The sequence below is a fragment of the Argiope bruennichi genome, chromosome 6, assembly GCF_947563725.1.
Source record: "Argiope bruennichi chromosome 6, qqArgBrue1.1, whole genome shotgun sequence".
NCBI classification, from domain to species: domain Eukaryota; kingdom Metazoa; phylum Arthropoda; class Arachnida; order Araneae; family Araneidae; genus Argiope; species Argiope bruennichi.
Window position 1 is genome coordinate 7810764 of NC_079156.1, and position 26154 is coordinate 7836917.

At 31.2% G+C, this 26154-nt stretch overlaps 2 protein-coding genes across 3 annotated transcripts in view; one reads left to right on the top strand and one right to left on the bottom strand.

The window, feature by feature from the left end:
• Positions 1-10473: 10473 nt before the first annotated feature.
• Positions 10474-21337, top strand: LOC129972587 (uncharacterized). Its single transcript, XM_056086779.1, has 2 exons — positions 10474-10674; positions 20270-21337. Exons 1-2 carry the CDS (start codon positions 10602-10604, stop codon positions 20992-20994), a joined length of 798 nt encoding a protein of 265 aa, XP_055942754.1. The 5' UTR covers positions 10474-10601; the 3' UTR covers positions 20995-21337.
• A 1432-nt stretch (positions 21338-22769) lies between these two features.
• LOC129972269 (myelin regulatory factor-like) overlaps positions 22770-26154 on the bottom strand; it is a 217788-nt gene continuing 214403 nt past the window's right edge. For both annotated transcript variants that reach the window (XM_056086336.1, XM_056086337.1), the window contains exon 24: positions 22770-23124. In XM_056086336.1, coding sequence (XP_055942311.1) covers positions 23050-23124 — 75 coding nt within the window. In that variant the 3' untranslated portion in view covers positions 22770-23049. The remainder of the gene's footprint in view (positions 23125-26154) is intronic.

Consider the following 26154-nt stretch of genomic DNA (forward strand, 5'->3'; position numbering starts at 1 on the left):
ACTGAAAGAAAGAAAGAACAGAATTATATATATTTTGAAATGTTACAAAAAAAAGGTGCTTTCATGTAGTGTAAAGCATTTTTATTTGTTTCTGAGCTTGTTGGTTTCCTTACGTCGAGTATCCATTCACCACATTTTAGAATTTTGCGAAATAATAAATTGTAACCATTATACAACAACTTTTCGTCATTGACTAAAAGGAAATAAACGCTTAAAGAAATTTTATCTTTAAGAATACGGTTTTTTTTTTAAACATTTCTCTCATTAATTTTTTTTGACTGTCCTGGTTCTATAAACGACAAGGACAGGGAAAGATTTCTTTAGAGAATTCCAGATGCGAAGAAATACAAACAAGAAAGAAATGGAACCTGTTAATGTAAACAGATTATTTCTACAATGCCATGTGTGAAACATCTATAGAGTCATATAAATTATACAGTATATAAATGTGGCACATGCAACCAAAATCCGTATTACATTGTGGTATCATGCTTCTAACAAGTACATTGTATTTTCAATGGTAGATTTAGGAATTTTTCGGCACCAAACTGTGTACATTATGAAGATCCACTTTTTAGCACATTAAACGCCGCACCGATGTTGCCTTCCTCTTCTTCTGGCCCACGACTCCACCGATGTTTAGATGTTGCACACAAGATATTTATCTATTTTACTGAAATCCAAGAAAATATTTTGATTGGAAAAATTTAAATGAATATATTAATAGAATGTAATTTTTATATTATTATTTTGTACTTCTTCTTGTGTACAGCTGACCACCCCACCACCACTGAACGTAGCAGGTATCGTTATCGTCAGTTTGTGGCTGACTGCTGTCTTTAACATAGTCCGTCCATAGCATTGACCGATTCACCAAACTGACATCCTCCTCGAGGCAATTGTTTCCCTATCTGCAAAATGGTCAATCACTGACCTTCCTTCCCATTAACATATCTTCCTATCAAACAAGGAGCAGGCCATCACTTAAGGAAAATCTCCTAGAAATTCACAATATTTCTCCAAATTTTCATTTCACAACAACAGAAATCCAAACACTTTCAAAACAGTTAGTAAAAAACTGACAATTTTTAACATCATGCACTCCAGTTTTTTAATATTATCTTTTACCATCAGTACTGTACTTAAGTCATCATTTTTCAACTTTCATATTCTTTCATAATTTCGAAATTTTTATGTATTCCTTTAAATAATGGAAAACGGTACCGATTCCTCCACAGATGCATTTATTTTCCTGCATTCTTCCAAATCTTTGAAAATATGAGGGAATCTCCTAGGTCCTGATATAATTTGGATTACCAATGGATGGTATCTTCTTATTTTTATTTCTGAGTGAGTAATAAAATCGTAAGTTACTCTTCCTTTTTTTTTGTATATACCATCTGTCAAACCATTGTAGCTTTATTTTTTCTCTTCATTCCCATTCTAAGACACCATTTGATTTGGGGACAATTATATCAGCACTCTCTTTTTGTGCTGCCAACTTTGCAAATTGATCCGCCTTTTCATTACCATATATTCTAATATGGGCCATAACCCAACGTTATTTTATACAGTCAGTCACCGGCGACTGTTACAGTCTGTACGGAAAATTTAACGTCAGCCACCAGTGTCAATCCCTTGTGACTGACGAGGCGCTTAACATGTCAATTACCAGACAATTCAGTCTGCTTCTCGGAATTTTTTAAAAACTTAATCCATATGCTACTGATTTATTTTAGCTTAATTTTTTTTTATTTTATTAACTTTGTGAAAATGTTAAAGCTTATTTATTTATTTTATTCCTTACATGATGGAGAACTTGTCTCAAATAATACAGTTATCTTTAGCTGTTATTAATTAAAGATTTCTTTTTGCAAATGAAAACATCTAATTATTACGCTAGATTATTGGAAGATGGTCAACAATCAAATTTCACAAGACCTACCAAATTTAATTTAACAGAAATAATTAAATTAATAAGTAATATTTTGCTATGAATAAATAGTTAATTATATTTTAATCCGATTTGCTTATAAAGTTAGTATGATCGTAACTCCAATTTCGTAAATTGTACCAAAATTTAAATGAAATCCACCCAGGGGCACTTTATCTGTACTACGATCAGGCAAACTTGGTGGTAAGGTCTCGGCTTCGGAACCGGAGGTTTTGAGGTTCGAGACGCACCAGATCCGCTTACACGACGATTCCACCGCGGAATCGTCGTGTAAGCGGATGGTGTAATCGTCGTGTGTGGTATGGAAGTTTGGAGAGGGGGTGCCAACTCAGGTGTTATCATGGTCATCTGACTGTGGTTCAAAATGACGAGGTCTATCCGAAAATAGACTTAGTGTTAAAAACTGGACATTAGTATAACTAAACAAAACTGTACGGCCAACCGAATATAAATTATCACGACAGCTAGAAAACAAAGAGAGCTAGATGGATAATATTTGGTACGCAGGTTTAACATCTTAAGTGCAGATAAATATAAAATTTTTGATTCAATAGATCGTTCAATAGCGTTCGATCGTCAGTCGGTTTGTACTTCCCCAAGCATGTAAACGCGGCAACACAATGTATGAAATTTGTGATTACGAATGTAGTTTTGTATCAAATTTTGATTTCAAAAGAATTGGTTGGAAAAAAATACAAAAGTTGAAAAAATTGAAATTTAAAATACACATTTTTTGTGCTTGTGTATTAGCTGCATTCCAGCAATTTAAATGGCTTTAGCGTAAATAATGTTCAACAATGGTATATGGTTAAATATACATTTTAGGCGATACTTTTTTTTCATTACAACTGACGCATCGTAAACCGAAAGAATAACTTTATTTTTCCGGTTTTTAGAGATTTATTTTTCGAATCCATCATATCAATTCAATTTTCACTGCGAAAGTTCTGGTTATTCTGAATGGCAGCAGTTTCATTTTACAATGTTAGAATACCTTTTCTCTATTAGTAATCAACAGAATCTTTCACAAAATTGCAGGAAAAAGTCCCAAAGGAATACAGAAACATATAGTTGTTCTTTGGATCCCAGAACGTTTTACTGTTTTATCTAATAAAAAGGAGGTTTTATCGAAAATTCAATCGTGTAACATGAGCCATATCTTCAAAGGATTATTCCTGAAGATATCCTTTCCCAGATCAAACAAAATTCTAAGAAAATTAGGCGTTATAAATGTTAGAAAATCTCTGAGAAAATCCCGGATGTCTGGATCATCTCCTAATGGGTAAAGAACAGAAGGAAAGGTAATATTTGTGTTAAAATTTTCAGTAAAACTTTTATAAAATCAGGCTTTTTGAAATTTTGGCTTTTGTATTATTTTGAAATGCTAATATGTAATATTACCTACGTATCTGGATCGTATTTTTTTCATTGCTCAAGATATTCAACAATTCGATGTTGTTTCCGGAACTAATTGGATTTAAATCCTTCATCAACCATCAGATTTAAGAAATTCACAAGTAAAATCTTAGTGTACATGCCTCCGCATGTACCTTCAAAGTTCAACACATTTTTTTTTTTGGCATATATTAGATTGAATCTTTAGGAAATGTGATAATGCTAAATTCATAACTAAAATTCTCATAATTTTTTTTGAAATATCAATAAGTTTATTTTAGTGCAATTTTTGGTTGTATATAGCGATGCAGGTAACAGTGAAAATTTTAATCTTAAGAAAGAAGAGCAGCATTTCGTTAGAATTCTTTAGATTATCTGTAAGAAAATTTACAAAAAATGATAAAATAAATGTGTTTTCTGCCTGGAAAGAAAATTTTAAAAGTAAGACTTTATATTAATAAATTTTTCTGAAATTTGAATGCTTCGTAATGCAAAAGTTTTTTTTACTGTAGATCAGCATCTATAATTAATCGCACTATGAAAATCTGTATGTATATAACGATAACATAAGTGTCTGAGAAATAGATCTTATTAATTATCGACAAATGGTAACAATCAAATGCAAATACACTGTTTGGTTTGGCTTTGTTATATTAAAGTCACGCTTTAAAGCAGCACTATGACAATTTTGGGATGGAGATCATAAATTTGAACAGCGGCCAGATGAAGAGGACGACACCCGAACTGACATCCCTCTCGAAACTTCCACACCACAGCAGTGGGAGGACGTTTGGTCCCGACGGATTTAACGTGCACTAAACCCGCTTACACGACGGTTCTTCGGTGAAATCGAGTCCCGAGCCTGAAGCCCTCAGGTTCCAAAGCCGAGAACTTACCCCCAGGCCACCGCGCCTGGCTACTTTAATGAAAGTTTATAGAGCTTCTTTTGACGCTGCGTGCAGCAAAATAATATTAGAGATGCTTTGAAAAGAGTAATAGGAACTCCTTTCAATATGAAGAAAGAAGAGTTAGGCTTTTAAGTGAAAGTTTAATTGAGTGCGGCATCAGACTTAATCGTCGGTGGATGGGTGATAGCTCCGACTTGCCCATGCAAATTGATGCTCATGTCTTTCTATATTACCTTCTAACAAATATAATCTTGAAAGTTTAAAAGATTGCTTTTTTAATAATACCAATTTCATTTCAGTGCATTTTTATATATATATATATATATATATATATATATATATATATATATATATATATAATAAATATTATATATATATAATAAATATTATATATATATAATAAATATTATATATATATATATATATATATATATATATATATATATATATATATATATATATATATATATATATATATATATATATATATATATATATATATAATATTTTTGATGCGCAGTATGAAATAATGTTTTAAATGTTGTGAAGAAATTTTAGTTGATTCATCAAACTTTTAAATTGCGCACTCTTGCCAATGTTGAATTTAAGATTAAGGAAAATTGCTTTTTTTGACATTAACTCAGAAATGGGATTTTAACTCCGGTTTTATTTCATAGTATATAAGCTTTTGAATTACACGCGTTGTAATTAGTTTTGATTTAATCAATTATTTCGTGTTTTCAGTTGTATCAAATAACAAGGTGAAATTTAAAAAAAAAAAAAAACTGTACTGTATGCATTAGTAGTTTAACAGCCTGAAAGGTCAATATACTGCGTGAACAAGTTGGTTGTCAAAGGCGGCTAGATAAAAAAAAAGAAGATAAAATCCTTATTTTAAGCAGGGAAAAAAGTACAAAGGGTGTGCGGAAGGATTATGAGATGTTTTCATTCTGTCTAATCATAATTGTGCCTGGATGTCGACATCTCAGATTAACTAAGACTTTCATAAGAGGGAATTCAGCCATAAATGCTTTATGAATCAAATGTGCTTATAAAATCATTGAATATGATGAAGCCATCCCCAGGAACTGTAAATAAAATCTGTATTTTGTGAGAAGAAATATTTGTTTTAGATTGCTATTTCTATTGTTCAGTGATTACCATATTAATGGAATACACTTTAATCATAAATTGGTAGCTGGCGCGTACCATTATAAGTTATTAGTTATACTATTATTAGTAGCAATGTCAGAATACACTGCCTATCTCTATTGATAAAGCTGAATGTGCGCGCGCTGGCACTGTACAGACCGTTGGCATACCAACCACCCAATCCAGCATTTATGTACCCATGAAAGTAAGGATTTACACCTCAGAGCTAGTTTTTTAAAGTTTTAATTAGAATTTTAATTAGATAAAAATGCAACTGAATTTTTTTTTCTCATGATAACTTCCAAAAATATTTTTGTACTATAATAAATTTTATAATGTTTTCAAATTTAAAAAATGCCTTTTTAATGCTACTAATTTAATAGTAATATAAAAATTTTATAAATTTTGGCAATTAAGAAATCTTTTTTTGTCTAGTATTTATTTATTTATTTTTAATGTTTATATTTGCATTTATTTTTGTTTCATTAACTATCTGATCGAGTGATTTTTTTTCCATTGTTGAAAGTTTAAGAAGAACGATTTTGTTTTATAAGTCTGTAGCTTACAATAAAAAAAAATGTAGTTGCAAAATTTCGAAGATGAACGGGTTATTTACGTTTTTATTAGTTCCATGATGTCATGGAGTTTCTATTAATTAGAAATGTTCATACAGACAATAAACATAATTTAAGTAAGACCATTGAAATAACATGGCTGTAAAGTCAGAAAATTTGCCGGAAATATGAACTTGTATTTAAACAATTTATCCAAACTTAAATGTTACCAATATTTCCATCGAACCTACTGGTCACCTCAAGTTTAGTTATATTAACATCCTTTTTTAAAGCAACACTAGGGCTATTTTGGGCCGGATCTCGTAGTTTTGAACCACAGTCAGATGACAAAATACGGCACCTGAGTTGGCACACCCTCTCCAAACTTCCACGCCACACCAGCGGGAGGATGTTTGGCCCCGACGGATTTAACATGCATCAAACCCACTTACACGACAGCTCTTCGGTGGAATCGGGTCTCGAACCTAAAACGCTCCGGTTCCACCAGGACTAATTAAATGTAACCAATATTCCAGGACCATCACATCATCGAGACCTTACCACCAGGCCATCGCGGCCTTTTCCATTATTGAAATTACAACAATAGGTTCCCTATTGCTGAGCAATTTAATTGCCATTCTGATACCATTCCTATTTTTAATTTTCACTCTTTTATATACGAAGTGTACAAAGAATAATTTGGTGGAAAATTCGAACTCGTGATTTTGATGAGTCTCCACTTGACCCCTTTCTCGAGAGATCCCCAAATAAATTTTTAATATTATGTCTATCTATCTAAGACCGCGCTAAATCAAAAGCGATTTAAACAAATGCAATTTTGTAAGTGGTCTTTACATCCAACTTGGACCGAAATCCATTGACAAGAAGTCTGCTTGTCTGTCAGAGTTCAAGTGAAAGCAATGAATATAAAACATAAATAGTTGAATGATGAGAAAGGTGAATAAATTTTTGTACACTTTAACTTTAGAATTGTAGATTCCGTATCAAATGTTGAGCCAAATATGTCAAAAAGTTGAAGACTATCATTCTGTCCATTCAAGTGCTTGTAAACGCGATAAATCAAAAAAAGAAAGTAATAAATGAAATTTGATTATGATCTTTCCATTACAATTGTAGTTTTATTCAAAATTTGGTTTTTAATCGGACGAAAAAGGATGGATGAAATGTATATTCATTATAATAAGGAGCATAAAATTCTCAAGTGCAGGGCTCTGAAAATAAAAATTTGAGCACTTGTGGAGTTCATGGTCTACAATTATAAGGTCAAGTCTACAATTCTCATCGTCTACATTCTTCCCTTTGCATTCTTCAGGTGCCATAAAGTAAAAACGCTAACGACCAGCTTCCGATTGACGAAGTAATTTGGAAATTTTTATCTGTATTGATGACAATAAATTACGCTATTATTTGAATAGCGTATACATACAGTCATTTTTCATTCTTTTTTATGGTGTCATTTTTTCAGTACATGAAGCAAATCGGGAAAGTATTTTCAAAATATACTTTTGAAAGCCTGCTAAATGAGCGTTAATTATTAGTGAAATGACTTGAATTCTGCAAGAAATTGTGACCAAATCAGCCGGAGTGGTCTCTCCAAAATTTTCTCGCATATCCTCTAATAAAGGAGAATTTGTAATTGAATGCTTTTCCCCCCCCAACCAATCGAAACCAAAATTTGACGTAGAACTTCAATTCCAGCCTCGAAAATCACACACCAGATTTTTTATATTTAAATCATTGTGTTTTTGAGTCATCGCGTTTATATGTTTCTAAAAAGCACAGACCTCTTGTTGAAATGGGCTCAAAATTTGACATTGTTACAATCAATAAATGTTAAATCCATGTACCGAATTTTATCTCTCTTAAGTTTTAACTTATGTTTGAAAAGTCGGACTGACAGACTTCCTCTGAACGCGCTTTGCTCACAATTTGATAGTAATCTACGAATTTAGTGTAAAGGACAGATACAAAATTTCATCCCTATGACTCGGACGGACAGACAAGTTTAGTTTTACAAAGTCAGGGAAGTCTAAAACGCTGAAGTTTGTCAAAATCTCGACTTCGAATTTTTTAAAGATTTCTATACTTCCCCTGTACTTCGTATGTGAGAAGTTAAAAAGACTGAATTCCTCTCATCTTGCCAATTTTCGAACTATCAACTCGCAACTTTTTGATAGGTTTTTGCAAAGTTACGAAAGCATGAACATAGTTTCTGCTGCCCATTCAAATGAGTGGGATTTTATCAAATTTATTTCGGCGGCACTACCCACCGTTTCGATATACAATAAGTGAGTTCTCTATTTCCAGAATGAGCCCAATGGGGAAAATGTAGAATAAGAAAGCGAAACTGTGTCCAGAAATGATAATTAGTCTCTAATTTCTTATAGCATGTGACCAGACACATGGAATGAGAGTTGCTGGGGCCTTTTTTTGAATGTCTTGTACTACAAAAATGCGTGACAGGAAACTATTACATATAACTTTTATTTTATCGAAATAACTCATTTATTTTATTGATAAGTGACACCTAAGAAATTAAAAGCTATTAACTTAACCATACAACAGTTATAAATCATATATTGTTGCTTAAATTTAATTAAAGAGACAAAATGCAACTACCACAAAGAAATCATTGTAATCGATATTACAAATATAAAAAAGTGGAAGTTGAAACTTCTATTTTCTATTTTTTAAATGAAAAGCCATTATTCTGAAAGGAAAATTAAAAAGATAAATAAATGATTGTTAATATTAAATACATAAGTAGAAGTCACCCCAAAACTTTCTCGCACACTCCATACAAGTTTTATCCCAGAGAAGGCGTTGTATGGCACTGGTGTACAGTAGTTACGAAATATTTTTTAACGCGAATGTAGCATTTTTACTAAATTTAGTGTGTGGTCCTTGGCTGGGTTTTTTTTTGCGATTCATCCCTGGCTTGTAGTTAAAAATAATAGTATGCAAAAATCAAATTTGCGTTTTAGACGCGTTTTTCCCAGTCTGATTGAAACAAAAATTTCACACGGAATTACTAAACTTGAAGTTACGAAGCCCTAAACCAAATTGAATGTATTTAAGTCCTAATGTTTTTGAGTTGTCGCGTTTACATGCTTTTGAAAATACGGACAAACAGACAGTCAACTCATAATTTGATTTAGCACAACATTTGATAAGTATCTCCATTAAAGGCGTTTAAACTCTGCACCGAATTTTATTCATATAGCTTTCTTTGTTTTGCAATTATCATATTAACTTATATTCGAACAGGTAGTTATACCGACTTCCTCTGAATAGATTTTATTCAAAATTTGCTAAAAATCTACAAATATTATGTAAAGACCATATGTTAAATTTCATCCGTCTAGCTTGTTTTTGAGTTAACTTTGTCACAGACAGAAGACATAGTGGTGAAAATGCGACCCAGAGAGGTCTCAAACATGGAAGTTCATAAAAATCTAGAGTTCACATTTTTCGACCATTGCAATATTTTTCTATACTTCGTATAGAGAATGTAAAATCAAAGCTTTCTTCTAACCGCGCGTTGTTTTCGGCGGTCAAGATTCTAATTGGTATATTATGAGTCGGCATCTAAACTGTAAAAAACTAAAAATAATAATTAGAATCTGTCTTCCTAAAATTTAAATAATGAAAGAAATTCGCGTAATTAAATATTTGGTTAAACAATCGCAACACTTTTTAATACCATTGGTAAAATGAGATGTAACGTTGGAATTATGTGAAATATAGTTTTATTTCGATATTATTAATTTATTCGATAATTCCTAGTGGTATACTAAAATATAAAACTCTTTAAACTTTTAAATAGTGTAAAAAGTATTTCTTTTTGAATACCAACATGCAGAAAAATGTCCAAATCGCTCAAGATTTTTAATTAAAATTGAAAAAAAAAAAAAATCTCTGGGGTGCACATTTTCACCCCTCCCCCCAAATTTGTTGTCCTAATTTGGTAACATTAACGTACAGTTAGGCCTATAGAATGCCAAAATATTCACATGCTCACGTAAGCACACACATAAAAACACACACTATTAGTAGAAATCAAGGCAATTATTTTAGAACCGTAAATGTAATAAAGATCCCCCCCCCCCAAAAAAAACCCATCCAAACTAACGGTAGAAAGAATTTTATTTAGAATAACCACACTGAAGAGGATTCTGATAATTTTTAAAAAATTGCATTGGGGAACATATAAGTTCTAATAAGGCAGCAAGCAAAGTTACCATTACTATTTTCATTCCTAAATCCTAATCAGTCCTAAATTAGTCATAATTATTGCCTTCCTTGTTGGTAAATAAAGGCCTAATCCCACAAACGGATCGCTCCTACAAATTTTCACGTCACTGAAATTTCACCCTCCGTCACTTCCTCCGAATATAAAATCTTTTTTTCGATTTACCAACGCCCAGTCGGCTTCTTCGGAAGTGTGAGTTACCGTTTGCCGCTGCCTTCCCCCTGACACAGCCGGAAGGTGCGCTTTCATTTCCGCACCATCTTATTTAAGCCTCATCTCTGAGCGTTGGAAATGCGACAATCCGATTTCGGATACCACCTGCATCTTCCTCGGGAAAAGCACTCCCTCCTCGCACTCCCGCCGGCATGGTGTTCTTCAGCCTCCTGTTGCTGTGCCTCCTCTTACCTGCCATTGTCCATGGAAGAACTTTGCCCAGAGGTGAGTTTCCATTTTTTTGTATATTAAGATTTTTAAATAGTTGTAGACCCGTTTTATTGTATGTTGAAAATAAAATAGGCAATTTTGTAGGAATGAAAAAACATGGGATAATGAGTGCTATTGACCCTTTTTAAATTTTTAAAATAATTTTTCGTTGTCATTTTTGAATATTGCCATTAAAATTTCTGAAAAGAAAATTCATTTTTTTTTTGTAAATAGGTAATATGTCTAGTGAAGGCAATTGGGCTGGGTTTTTTTCCCCTAGTTTTCTTAACAGATCCATTTACATTCAATTTTATAGCATAATGTAAACTGATCCTCCCAAAGCTTTCTCGTGTATTCTCTAATAAAGTGAATTTGTGTTTTAGAGGCGTTTTTTTTCATAACTTTTTTTTCATATTCACCTCTGACACAAAAGTAAATATTGCAGCCACAAATTCTCCAAATTTGATATAATTAAGCCATTGCATTTTTGAGCTATTGCGTCAGAATGCTCCTGAAAGTGGATACCAACAGAACATTCAACCTTTTTTTCGCTTTGGCTCAAAAAATGATAAACGTCTAACTATAGATGTCAAATCTGTGTGCCGAATTTTATCCATCTAGCTCTCTTCGTTTTGAAGTTATCCTGTTAACTTGCATTGAACAGCTGGACAGATGGACTTCCTCTGAATAGATTTTGTTCAGAATTTGATAGAAATATACAAATTTGGTGTAGAGATCATATACCAAATTTCATTCGTCTAGATGAAAGCGTTTTTAAGTTATCATTGTAACAGATAGACAGATAGACGTAAAGTGTTATTTCTAATTCAAGCAGGTCTAAAGCATGACGATTCTTCAAAATCTCCCATCATATAATGTACGCGAGAAAGTAAAAAGAAGCAATGATAAGAAGGCGGTTTCCATATTTTCATGAAGATAGTCTTTTTATTTTCTTCTGAATATAAAAGAAATGAATTAAAAAAAAAAGATCAAACTTTTCAAAATGCTGTGAAAATTTCACTTTTCAAAATGCTTGAGATCTTTACCAAGAAATAAATATAAAAAGAATAAACTTTTAAACAAAAATTACTTGAATTCTGAAGAATAACAGCATACATAGTTGGATTAATGAAGTTATTCTTAATTCCAATAGGAATAAAATTTTTTGAGAAAAGTCGTCATTAAAAGTCCTATAAGATATAACAATACATTACATTTCTTCGATTAAATTATTACACCCCTTCCCCCCCTCCCGAAAAAAAGGAAAAATTAAAGAAATCAGAATAAAAATGAGTGTTCTCAAAGGCAGAAAAAAAATTAATCACTTGTTGAAAATTTTTTTAAAAAAATTCTGCTTGGAGCATTTTTAAGAAATTTTTTAAAATTTCAAGTGAGTAGAACTTTTTGTGGCAAAGGTTTAACCTAACGTTGAAATACAAACTGGCCGATTTGCCCTTACTTATCGTATATGCACATTGTGCCCTTGATAAAAGAATATCGAACATGAAATTTTCCAAATTTCATTGGTTTGGTTAGTTTCTGTTTTACTTGGTAGACCTCAGTTCAGGAATAGTTCCTCCAGATGTAAGGTATAAGCTGCAATTTAAACTGTTGAAAAGAGCGATGGATACAGTTTCGTCTTGATAAATATCTTACTAATGATATCTTTCAAAGCTGAGATCATTAGTAAGTAAATGAAAACTGAAAAATGTTAAACAATTCTATTTTAAAATCCAGACTTTCTTATTGTAGCAATCTTCTTAAAAGTGAACGATGCTTAAGAGTTTTATAATCAATCATGTATTTAATTAAAAAAATTGCTTGTTAGTCATAAACCAAATGTATCTTTCATTTTGTAGTAATATGCAAAAGAAAAATTCATTCATATTATTAAATTTTTTTTTTATTTGTCTTAACGAAGCATAGCGAATACAAAATGTGTATAAATTGGCTGGTGTACTAATTCATATTTGTTGAAAATAAATCGCCCTGCCAGCAGGTTTGTATCACGCTCACCTTATCCAGCCTTTTAAAATGATTAAGAAATCCCATTATAATATTTTTAAGTATGTAAGCCTTACCGATGCCTTTTAGTAAAATTTTCTGGAATATTCTAATACGTGACATTTTATAAATAATTTGTTATGGAGCTACCTATTAGCAGGGAGCCATAAAAATACTTTAGATCATAACTTTTACATAAAGAAAAATCCATGTTTTCGATACACTGAAAGGTATTGCTACATATTTATATTGACATAAGGTGCAGAGAAACACAAAGAATATTTAGAGATATGACTAATCAGTTTTACCATTTTTGTTTTGGAGCATATTAATCAACGTACGGTTTCAACTCCCACCACACTACCGATAACTGTCTGACTTTTAAAATAAATTTTCATTGTTAGATGCGAGTACATTATTCTCAGATATTTTCAGATCTTTCTAGGTAAAAAATTGTTCCTTTTGGTGTAGTTTTCTTTTACAGGCGTGTTTTATTTATTGCTGAATATAAATCTTTATAACGTTTGTTATATGTTTCTTTAATATACCCAAACTTGTAATATATTGCGTAAACTATTTACACGCAATTGTTAGTTTTAATAAAAGAAGCGTTACAGCATCATTTTATGCATCTTGAAAGCATCCATTTGCTTAATTTAATTAGATTAATACTCCGTTTTGAAATCGTACGATAATCAGAAAAAATCTTGAATACCAATTATGCTTATAAAACAGCTGACTCAGTTACTTTTTTTAAAAAAAATATTGGACAAGAAATTAAATTAACCTCGCTAATTGACGAGTTTCATATGTAACATTTCAAAAACTATTGTTATAATATTTGCTTGAGTATCTCTCTTGTACTGTCAACATTTCTGTTAAAAAACACAAAATACCTTTTTCAGATGGAAAGTATTTCAATGTCTATTAGATAGCATATTAAAATTATTGATAAATAAAGGGAAATCCCCTTACTTCTTCTATCCCCCTAAGAAAAAAAAGAATTTATAAACGATTCATCTTCGCTCATTTTTAAATAAATTTAATGACTTAATTTCAATACTTAAAAAATTATTACAAATAAACAATCATATATCATCTTTCAAAAATTCATAATGACTCCTTACTTGATAATTTGTGCTCTGCATGCTTTTTGATCACTGAACAATCATGAATCAGCGGGGCTGGTAACCCACAACTTTCTCGAATCTCTGTAATAAAGGTATTGTCCAAGAGAACGCCTTAAAAGGCATTGGCGTAACAATAGTTGTGAAATATTAACTTTTGGAATGTAATATTGTGATCCTTGGCGAGTTTTCTGTCGATTCATTCTTGACATAGTATCCGAAAATCGAATTTATGTTTTAGACACGTTTTTCTCAACCGATTGCAAAATTTAACAAAGAACTACAAAGTCAGTCGTAGTCGCAAAATTACGTACTAAATGTAATATATTTAAGTCAATGCATTTTTGAGTTATCTACATTTTTCTGAAATTAGATGATCAAGCCTTTCATTTGGCCCAAAATTTAATATGTGTCTACAATACAGATCTTAAATCTATGTATTGAATGTCATCTATCAAGCTCTTTTCGTTTTGCAGTTATCGTATTAATTATATTCGAACAGCTGGACAGGCAGACTTCCTCTGATTTTATTCTAAATTTGTAGAAATTTACAAATTTGGTGTAAAGACCATATACTAAATTCCATTCGTGTATCTCTCGATTTTGAGTTATCTTTGTCGCAGATAAACAGACAAACGGAGAGACAGATGGCATCACGCCAAAAATATGTTTTTAGAAATCAGGAATGTTTGAAACGTGAACATTCGTCAAAATCTTGAGTTCGAATTTTTTGATAATTACAATAATTTTTTCTATACTTCGCATAAGGGAAAGTAAAAAGTAACATTATTATCAACAATCAAAATCTGTTGCAAGCAATTTTGTACTGTAAATTCACTAGTCAAAATCATTTTTATATACATACATGTCTGAGTTAGACTTTTCCAGCGTAGATGTATGATTTTACTATTCGTTGTTTTACATAAGTTACATTTACTATTCGCTGATTACTTTTGTTGCATTCTCTCTTCTTTTTGCAAAAATTTAATGGAGTAGATCGCTTTCAGGTATCCTGATCAAATTATTATACATGAAATGCAAATTTATAACCTAAGATTACAGTAAGTATTATGAATTCCAATTAAAGAGCAATTCTTCGAAATATATTGGAGTAATGCCCTTTTTATATTCCCTTTTTTTTCTTTATTCCTTTTATTTTGCTTAGCATTAAACAATTCGTTTGACTATAAAAAAAGGGGAGCTTTTCCCTTAAAGAAAACTGTTATTTTTTTTCACCCCAATTAATTTTATTATAATCGTGAAAATCAAGGATTCACTTTGAAATTTTACATATTAGTAGCCGCATTTAACGAACAACTTCTTCGCTCAGTTTATTAAGTTTTTAAACTGTTGAACTAATATGGAATGTATTTTTTTAAAAAATTCATCTTGTTATTCGACCTGATGACTGGAAAAACATAACTGTAATTGAATCAATTTACTCTGAATCACTTCAAGTGCAAATTAAAAGATGAATGTGCAACGAAATAAAAGCTGAATTGAAAATTCCATTGAATGCCCAAGGGAAACGATTTTTTAAGTATCAATTTTAATATTGACAGAAGTACGCGATTGAATGTTTTGATGGATCAGTTTTAATTTCATCGCAGTATTAGAGACAGACTCTATACCAAATTATATTTTAAAAAAATCTCATCTGAAAGGAAATTGATACTATTAAAAAGCTATTTTTTTTTAACATTCAAGATAATGCAAAGATCATTTTTGTAATAGTTTGGAAGATGTCAATATCAGTTTCCAAAGGCAAGTCATAGCCATTTGTCATCAATTGACAGTTAAACCTACTTTAACATTCGATTAAACTTTGGATATTTCTATAATTTTGATTTCTTCTGCATCTTTTTCTTTTTCCTCTGATCGTATGGAGTTTTCAGTGTCATGGCGAGTTGGAAAAACAGGAGAATCTCCGGAGAATTTCGAACAATATTTTATAGATCCATTAATTAGCTAAGCGAAGCTTGAATTAAATGCAGCTATTAAAGCTTTCAATGCAGAATTTGAAACTGTGGCGTAACGATTTGTTTTCATTTCACTGTTGCCATTCAACATTAAGTAATAAGAGCGATATCTGTGCCACGTACATCAACGTTATATATATTTATAGATTTTCTTGTGATGTAGTTGAAATACCAAAAATGACTCATCTTTTGTTGTAGCGATATTGATAAGTTGCTAAATTTCAGCAAGGGGAATGTAGACCCTTGCTTCAAATTTCCTTTTTCTCCTATTTTTGATGCATTTTGATTGCTATCTTCATAAAAAATTAAGTTTTAAAGAAAGATACTTCATTTCATGCTAACTTTGATTGCTTCAACATTAGTGTATATCTTGGATCAAGTATCTTTAAGTTCAAAGAGGTGTTACTCCACGAAATCTATGTTTAAACATTTCAGTATTGCCAAAAGAACAGGAATACAGCTGGAATCTTATAGAATCTAACTTGTGCTCTTAGGCTTTAATCGCCAACACATGTATTAGAAAATCGAAAATGCCCCTTTGACATTCTTCAGACCGACTGAAACCAAAATTTGACATAGAACCATAGTAGTAGTCACAAGATTACTTTATTAAAATTATTGAGTTTTTGGATTATATTTCTTTCATATATAAGAAAAAGTACAGACCAGCAGACGGTCAACCTCTAAATGAATTTGGTCCCAAATTTGATATAGGTTTACACTATAGTTTAAACCTTTGTACCAAATTTTATCCATTTAGCTCTCAACGTTTCTGTAGATATCGTGTTCTTTTGTATTCGAATAGCCGGACAAGCAGCTTCTACTAAGTGGATTTTCTCCAAAAATCGGTAGAAATTTACAAATTTAGTGTAAAGACCATATATCAAATTTTCTATGCCTATCTCAGATCGTTTTTGAATTATCGTGTTCATAGACAGAGACAATACCCAAAATGTGGTTTTCAAATTTAAAGAGGTCTGAAGCGAGGTCTACCGAATTTGTTTGACAATTACAATACTTCCCCTTTGTTTACATCGTACACGAGAATGTAAAAAAACCGGAATATCAACGGATTGATGAGCAGAAATCCTTGCTTGAACCTGACTTTTAAAATTTCCTCTGAGCTCGGAAATGAATCTTTTATTTTTATTATATCTAAACTTGAAATATTTTCAATTTTATTGCACCGATCTAAATCCAAGCCGCTTCTTTTCTGGAATGTGTTGTCGGAACACATGAAGGAAATTGCCGAATGAAAAATGGTAGTTCGACGAACCGAGTGCTCATAAGGTGGTCCGCTCATGTTTGAACATGCAATTCATACGAAGCTCGAGAAACATTTTTTAGAATATGCGAAAATATCCGAATTCTTCTTCATTTATTTCTTTACTCGTTTATTTTGATGATTCATATTCGTAAAACATTCTCATTCATTCTAATGATTCATATTCGTCATTCCTGCCTGGAACCAACTATATTTAGGACTTATTTATATTTATTTGAACTTTTTGACATTTGGAATTCCCTCACAGTCACGTTTAAGAACCGCAAAATGCTTTGACCGATTTTTTTTTTAGCGTCGACTGATACGTAAACAAAAATCGAGTAATGTAGTGAATGATCGAAAGCCGGATTTCCTGCAGGAAGGCCCTTAGTTTCAGATTTTTACTACGAGTACTTTCTATTTCTGATTATGTGATTAATTGTGAGTAAATGATGCACTTTGCCTTTTTGTTCACCTCATTTATTTTCTCGCATACGAAATATTATGCATTGTAACCGTCAAAAAATTCGAGCTAGAGATTTAGTCGAATCTCCATGATTTAGACTTCCCAGAGTTCGAAAAACATATGTTTGTCTGTCCTTTCATCTTTCTATGACAAAGATAGAGAGATGGACGGAGCTAGCTGGATGAAATTTGGTATTCAGTCTTTACACCGAATTTCCAGATTTATATCAAATTTAAAAAAAAAAAAAAACTATTCAGACGAAATTTGTCTGTTCGGCTGTTCGATTATGTGTTAATAGGATGACTTCAAACCAGAGAGAGCCAGATGGATAAGCTTAGATAAACAGATTTAACATCCATAGTCTAGCACTTATCAAATTTTGAGCCAAATCCAATAACGAGTGAATGTTTGTCGGTCAGTTTTTTTCTGAAGCGTGAAAACGCAATAAGCATAAAAACGCGATCCCAAATTTTTTGGGTGATTTTGTGACAACAATTGAAGATCTATGTCAAATTTTAGTCTCAGTCGTTGGAAAAAATGCATCTAGAAACAAATTTACCTTTATTAGGGAGTATGCGAGAAAGTTCTAGGGTGATTACTTTCATTGGTTCACTCTCTCGTATATGAAGAGAAAGTATTGTAATCCTGAAACAATTCGAACACAAGATACTGTCGAATCTCCAAGTTTCAGATCTCCCTCAGTCCAGAAAACGTTTGAAAGTTTGTCTGGCCTTCTGTCTGTCTGTGAACACAATAACTCAAAATAGATTTTGAGCCTAACAGATGAAATTCGGCAAGTGGTCGTTATACCAAATTTGCAGGTTTCTCTTAAATTTTGAACGAAGCTTATTTAGAGAATGCCCGACTATCCTGATAAAACGGGCATTTTAACTAAAAAAAAATCTTAAAAGAGCTGACTGCATAGATAAAATTTAGTGCACAGGTTTAATATCTATAATATGGATTTGAAGGAAATATGAAGCCAAATTCGCCAAGGAGTCGCCAGTCTATCGGTCTGCACTTCGCACGCATGTGAATGCGATATTCAATAAACGCCACGATTTAGATATATAAAAGTTTTTATGTGATCTTGCTCTTAAAATTGTAATTCTCAGTCAAATTTTGGTTTTCAATCTGTTGGAAAAATTGGCATTCAAAATTCATATTTAGTTTTCTTCCATTTACAAAGGACCACACATTTCTCAAATGAGGGACTCTGAAATCAAAATCTGAGCATTGGTGGCATCCTAGCAGTTGCCTAAGGTTAAAAGTTTTTATGTCAGATAAATGGATTGCCATCCTTATTAAGGAATATATGAGAAATCTGGAGAGGGGAGGGAACTCCTGCTGAGTTTGCTGAATTACGAACTCTAATAGCGTTTGAGATGTTCATTTATACACAGATAGTTAAACAGATACAGATGATTTGTAGACAGATAATGTGTCTTAGCAACTGTGTGTTGAAAAGATGTAAAATGCTTCATGGGACTCGTATTTTAACTAATAGTGCATGAGCACTTATTTTTTTTATCATAAAAAATATATGTAAATAAATTAGGCTTGAGAACCACAGAATAAACAGCAGAAGAGATCTCCACACACTTTTATCGCGTATTTTCTAATAAAAAATTTCTTTTTTAAACGTTTTTTTTTAAAGAGATTAAAACCAGAAATTTGACATAGAACAACAAATGTATTCGCTAAAACCCGTACTAAATTCAATATATTACAGACATTCGTTTTTAATTTTTCGGGCTAACACGTTTTTGAAACTACAGACAGACAGACGCTCAACCCCTCGTTGGATTGGGTTCAAAATTTGAAAATTGCCTACACTATAGATCTTAAATTTGTGTATTGAATTTTATGCACTTAGCTCACTTCGTTGTGTAATAATACACAGTTGGACAACAGACTTCCACTGAATTCCTCTGAATAGAATTTGCTGAGAATTTGATTGGAATCTTCAAATTTGGTGTTAAGACCATGTACCAAATTTCATCCATCTAGCTGAAAGCAGTTTTGAAATATCATTGTCACAGATGGAAAGACAGAAATAATGCTAAAAATGTGTTTTCCGAACTTTGTTAGTTGTAAAATGTAGATATTCGTTAAAATCCCGAGTTCGAATTTTTTGATTTTTACAATACTTTCTCTATACTTCGTATACGGGAAAAAAAATTCTATATTAATTTTACACACTTGGACATGAAAAATAATTCTGTATGTCCAATTAGTTGTATATTATTTATATTTCGGTGTCAATCCATCAAAAGAAACATTTTTATGAACCTTATATTTTAGAATTTTGAGAAGAACTTTTGATTATTATTTTTCAAAAGCAAAAGAAGAAGTATGGTTCTTCAAAGTAGGTTTTTTTTCCTAATGCAAAAACTAATAATTCAGAAATTGAAAAACTTTTTTCATTGTACATGCTTTTAAGATAGTCCTTGGAATTTTTTCCACAATATATATATATATATATATATATATATTAATAATAATTTTTATTCATATAAATCAATGACAATTTATGCCTTAAAAGGCGAGTTTCTTAAAATGAAACTTTGCTAATATGATTATGTTAATTTTTTTTTACTCTCCTTACAATCTTTCTGTTTTCTTTAAAATGTAAATTAATCTTTGAAAATATGTAATTAAGTTTTTTTTTTTTTTTTTTTTTTTTTTTTTTACTCATATAATATTTTGTTACTTTTTTTCAAGAGTCGAATCATGATTTGTGTGATGCTATCCTATTTTTATATTTTAGGTCACAGATATTCGTTTGATTTCCTGAATGACAAAGTGTATGACTTCTCGGACGACGTATCCATCCTTACTTATTTCAATAAAGATCGATCGCAGTCTCGGAGCTTGAAGCAAACCCTGCCTGCCGCCCTCGAAATGGAAGAGGCCAGTCCACCCTGCCCGTCGTCTCATGTAGAGAAGACCGCTCCATCTTTAGACTTGTACCATATCGGAGACTTCAAATTCTCCGTGCCGACCAGGACCAGTGCAGGTATTCTCAAGAGGAAAGTCGTTGCGGAATGCGGATTTCTACTTGGACTGACAGACTTTACAGAAATCCCGCCTTTTGGTAATCCTCAAGACTCGACTAGTTCACCCGAGCTGTGGTTCCGGTGGAATCGATTAAGAGCTAAATGCCAGATTTCTACAGTTCTGGATGGGCTGAAAGGGAAGGGTGAAGCTGACGTGCTGGTCAAGCCTCTGGTCATGCTTGTTCGAGTACCACCGACGGAACCATCAATGCCAGAGATCGAGATGACTAGAGCTAAAGAAGTGACTGTCAGTCTTCAAGGTTTGGACGCTTTGCCGCCTGAAGCCACGAAAGCCATAAGTTCCGACATTGAATCTAGAATGATATGTATCGTGAATAATGAGATAAGGGACATTTTAAAAGATTCAATGAAAAGCAGCATTGAGAAACAACCTTCCGCAAATTTTACTAAACTGATATTCGATCGACAGCCTTAGAGAAGGAGAGAAGAATCTATTTATTTTGTTGTATAAAGAGCTTTATATGAAATCGATGGATGATCTCATTATATGTGTTTGTGTCCATTACAGAGCCTTAACAATAATACTGAGGACAATTAATAAATGTATCATTATGTGTTGACAATATTGTTTTTCAGAATTAAAAGCAGATGAAAATTGTACGCAATATCACGAAATGCGAACTGCAAATGTTCTTTTATAAAAAAAGGTATGTGTTGTTTCAACTGTCAACGGAATTATTTTGAATTGTTTGTCAAATACATTGAAGAATGGCAACGATAAAATGAAAAACGAATTCAATTTTTTGTCTTATATTAAGATATTCGTAATGATTGCTTTTGCAATATTCTATTAAGAAAGCATATTGTTTTCGTAATATTTTTTTAAAAATATAAAATCTTGAAAAGTATACTGGCTCATTGATTTAGTTTGAAGTTAAAACACATTTTTAGTTACTTCACAATTTGCATTTCTTTCACATTAAAATTTTTTTATAAGCTGTGAAATAAAATTCAGAGACATTTATGTATTCTTTTGAATAGTTGGGATTTTATATCTTTAAAAGAAAATATATTTTGGCTAAAATTTTCAAATGCTTTTGTAACGTGACTTTTATACCTGTAACTGTATTCCTCTTGTTTTTTCTACATACGCATCATTTTTTTTGTGTAAATTTAGCTACTTTCAAATAATTCTCGTTTTGATCTTAACTACGGGGCTGCATTTTTTGGCGTCTCGCCATACGTTGGATTTTTAAATAAAGTTTATTTGTTATATTTTTAAAAAATTGCGTTGCTTACAAAGAAAATATATTTTGACAAAAATTTTCAAAGACTTTGAAGAATGGCTACAACATAATGTAAAACGAATTTAAACTTTTGTTTTGTATTAAGATTTTCATAATGGCAGTTTTTACATTTTTCTTTTAATATAAAATCTTAAAATAATATATTGTTTTATTGATTTACTTGCAGACTTGACATGATTTCAATTCCTTTGCGATTTGCATTTTTTTTTACAGTAAAGTATTTTTACAAGCTACGAAATAAAATTTATAGACAATTATGTATTCTTATTAAATACAAGGGTTTTATATCCCCAGAATCAATATATATTTTTGCTAAAGCTTTCAAAATTTACAAATTTTAAATATGATGAAATAGATTTAAGTTAATTGAATTAAATTTTATTTTTTACCTTTTAAAACCGTTATTAGAAAGAAATGTGTTTTTTTTAAAAAGTTCATTAATATAAATCGAGATACAATTGTTTCCAATGATGAATTCATCATTCATCAAATGATGAATACATTTTCGAAATGATGTATTTATCAACTTTTTGTATTTATTTACAAATTATTATTTTTTCTTGTATTGATAATCTTAAATATGATTCTGCCTTTCAACAACATAACGAAACTAATTCTTTTTTTTCCATTGTATGTCTTATAAAATCTCACTAAAAAGAATTTTTTAGTTACACAAGAGGTTTGTTAATCTCAGGAAAAAGTGATGCTCTTATAGATATCTTTCAGATTTAAGTGATTGATAAAATAAATGAAATTTTAATAATAAATGAAAAATCCTTCTGATTGTGTATTTTTCTTTTTTTGAAAGTTTTAACAGATTGAAAAGAATTTTTAAATCGTTGGAAGCAAAGTACTTCACAAGTTGAAAAACGAAACAAAATCGCAACAAAAATTGTTTTAATCATTAAAAGTTACAAACATTAAAATAAATTCTACTCTATCTATTACAAATGCAGCATTTGCGAAAGATATTAAAGGAAAATTTTATGTTATCATAATTATTTCTTTTATGATACATTAAAGAGCCAAATGCTGAAATATCTCCTCTTATGTTCTTCTTATCAATGCTTCAAAATTGTGAATTGTCAATCAGAGTTCTATTTCGTTTTGAAAGAAATTCTTGGGTTCATTCTGCAAGAATAGTTTTTTTCCCTTCAGTGACAATTACAGTGATATCCAATATGCTTTCTTTATAAGTTGCAGCATAAACAGTTTTGAAGAATTCATTTGTCACAGCGTCTTTGGAATGTCAGGATATACTCTGTGAAAGGACGGAAGTTCGAGTTCATTGTACATATCTGAAAAAGAGATTAAAAAAATGCATGAAAATCTATTATCAAAATGATTTCAAGTTTTATTGTTTTTCGCAGTAAAATAATAATTGTTGCTTCATCATAAGTGGGTGTTCGCTTTCTATATTCTGAACTATATTCTGAGACAAGTTGATTAAAAGTGAATTAATGATGGGTTTCGACATCAAATGCAACAATCTTCGTTTTAATACTAAATATTGGTTTCGCAGAGTTTTAGTTGCTGATGCTTAAAACTAAATTATTGCCAAAGATATAGATTCTTTCAAATATGTTAGAATAATAGTAAGAATTGTTTATGCAGGTATAACAATAAACTTCAGTTTTTTTTTTCTTTCTAGAATTTTATGTCTCAGAAAAAACAGTTGTTTGTCTCAGTTGCATATCATTTTTAATACCATTTCAAGTCTCTTTATGAAAATTTTTATGTAAAACTTTAATCTCTAAAATTGCACAAATGAACCTAACGGTCATAATTAGTATAATGAACTTGATATGCTTTCTGAAACATGCGATCTCTATCTTTTACTAGCTTTAAAGGAAATTGGAAGCTTCCTTTAAGACTGTGAAAATTGCCGAAATTTCAATTGTAAATAGAATTTTTCTTTTGCCAATAAAATTTAATATCTGATAGAAAAGTTAGGACATATAGAACGAATAATTTATTTTAACTATAAAACGGCAGAAAAATATTTGTTTCTTAAAGAATTTGTTTTTTAATGCCGGATCGAATATATGTTGTGATGCGGTATTTTCAAGTTCATTATAACAAATCGGTATGCTCAGAATTCAGAGTGAAATCACTCCAAAATTAGCATAATATAGGAGCATAGGTTTAATAATGAGAGTAAATTTAGTATTATTTAAATACGCTAATAATAAAAATTAAAAAAAAAACAATAAATATAGTGTAATGTGAAAAACAAATAAAAAAATATTTTTCATGATGAATCGCTTCTCAAAATTAATTCTTTTGGGCAGAAAAAATAAAAATACGTTAAACTTATGCACAATGTTTGTAAATATTGCTCGTATAAAATTTCATACGATTGTAATGAATGGAAGGCGTTCTACGAGCGCCAAAATTTGAAGAAAAAGTGTTTCATTGTAAAAGAATAATCTTTCGACTTTTCACATCTATACAAATTATAAATTTCTGCACTCAGTAAAATGCTCTCTATTTTATTAAACTGAAATTAAATTTTTTTTTCTGAAGGTGCAAATGCTCCCAGCTCTCTTAATTACAAGCAGCTTAGATTTGAGAAAAGTAGTGCTCTTTCCGCGTGTGCATCCACACGAGATTACTCCGGAAGATTTTACGTAATTTGTTCTATTACTAACCACATTTTCTTTTCGAAGCGCATCCAGTTCTTCCGATGAGTGCTTCAAAAAAAGTGCGATGATGAAAATGAATTTTAAAATGAATAGAGCAATGACCTATGCTAGAGAAAGATTGCAAATGCATTCTGCTTGAATCATCACTAGATTGCAAACAGACTTTCAAGTTGATGGTTATAAAATATGATATGTATAGAATCTATGACATCAATTCTTCGGTCAGAATAAATTTATTCAGGAGGCATTTTTGAATTTAGCTTTGTTAAATCAATGTAATTTCAGGTTTCATTTTAGGTGCTTATTGAGTTTCAATTTTCAGTCTAATTTATTTGTTTTAAATTAATTAAATCCATGAAGATACAGAAGCTGTAATTTTTTCTTTTGTGTGTAGTTCAGAATTACCTGACTATATAAGTTATAAAATACATTATTTTTGAATATTACAATCACATATTCTGCAATGTATGATGGATTTTTTATAGCACAATTAAAAATTCAGCATATAAACTTTAGAAGATACAAAAAGTACAAAAACAAGACGTTTTTATGTAGGATTGTTTTAAAACTAGAAATCTCACATGGATGTCTAGAAGATACATGAAATTGCAGAATCGATAAACTGCATACATTTGAAAGCTTTATTTGAACTCCTTTGCACTTAGACAATATGATACAGTATATTATATTAACCTTAGGTTTGGGGCAAATTTACAAGTATTTCATGACGCAGTATGTCTGCTCACATATAATCTTGCATAATAACAATTCCATACACCAGATGCTTGGATCAGCATTTATAAACAGACAAATGTTCACATTTAAAGCTTGAAGTGATTAGCAATGAAAACCAATGACAGAGCTGCCGAATAGCGCCCTCTAGTTCGTATAAATAGTTATTCAGGTTAAATTTACCAATGTGATTTTGATTTCTTCCTTTCTTTTGTTTCCGAACAATTTTCATAATCGTGTGAAACAATTCTGCTATAAGTTTTGACACAAAACTCTTAGCGATTGTGGTGATAATATAAAACAATATGAAACTAATACTGTAGTACAAATATTTACATTGTCTCTATAAATTCTTAAGATATTGTTTTAATACAGTAATAGTAATTAAATTTAATGCCAAACTTTTAATCATGGAATATCCAACCATTTAGGATTTCTCATAATAAGTTTTTTTCATTATTTTGATTAGGAACCATAATAGATTTAGGTAGTAAGATTTATACAAAAAAATGCGAAAATTTTTTCCATTCATTTTAGTTTCTTTCTATCTTTTAATAGAAGATTTGGGAGTAACATTGTTTCCGAATTATATAATATATACGGATTCCAGTATGCGTAATATATCAAAAAAATTGTAAAGACTAAGAGAAAGAAAAAGAATAAAGTTATTTTACAATTGAGTTATATTAACGTCCTGTTTCAAAGCTACACTAGGGTTACTTTCGGACGGGCCTCATAATTTTGAGGCGCGATCACATGATGAAGACGACACCTGAGCTAGCATTCGCCTCTCCAAGCCTCCGCACCCCGCCAGGGGGGGGGGACGTTTGGCCCCGACGGATTTAACGTGCACCAGGCCCACTTACATGACTGTTCTTCGGTGGAATCGGGTCTTGAACTTGAGACCTTACCACCTGGCCACCGCAGCCTTTTATTTTGAAGTTAAATATT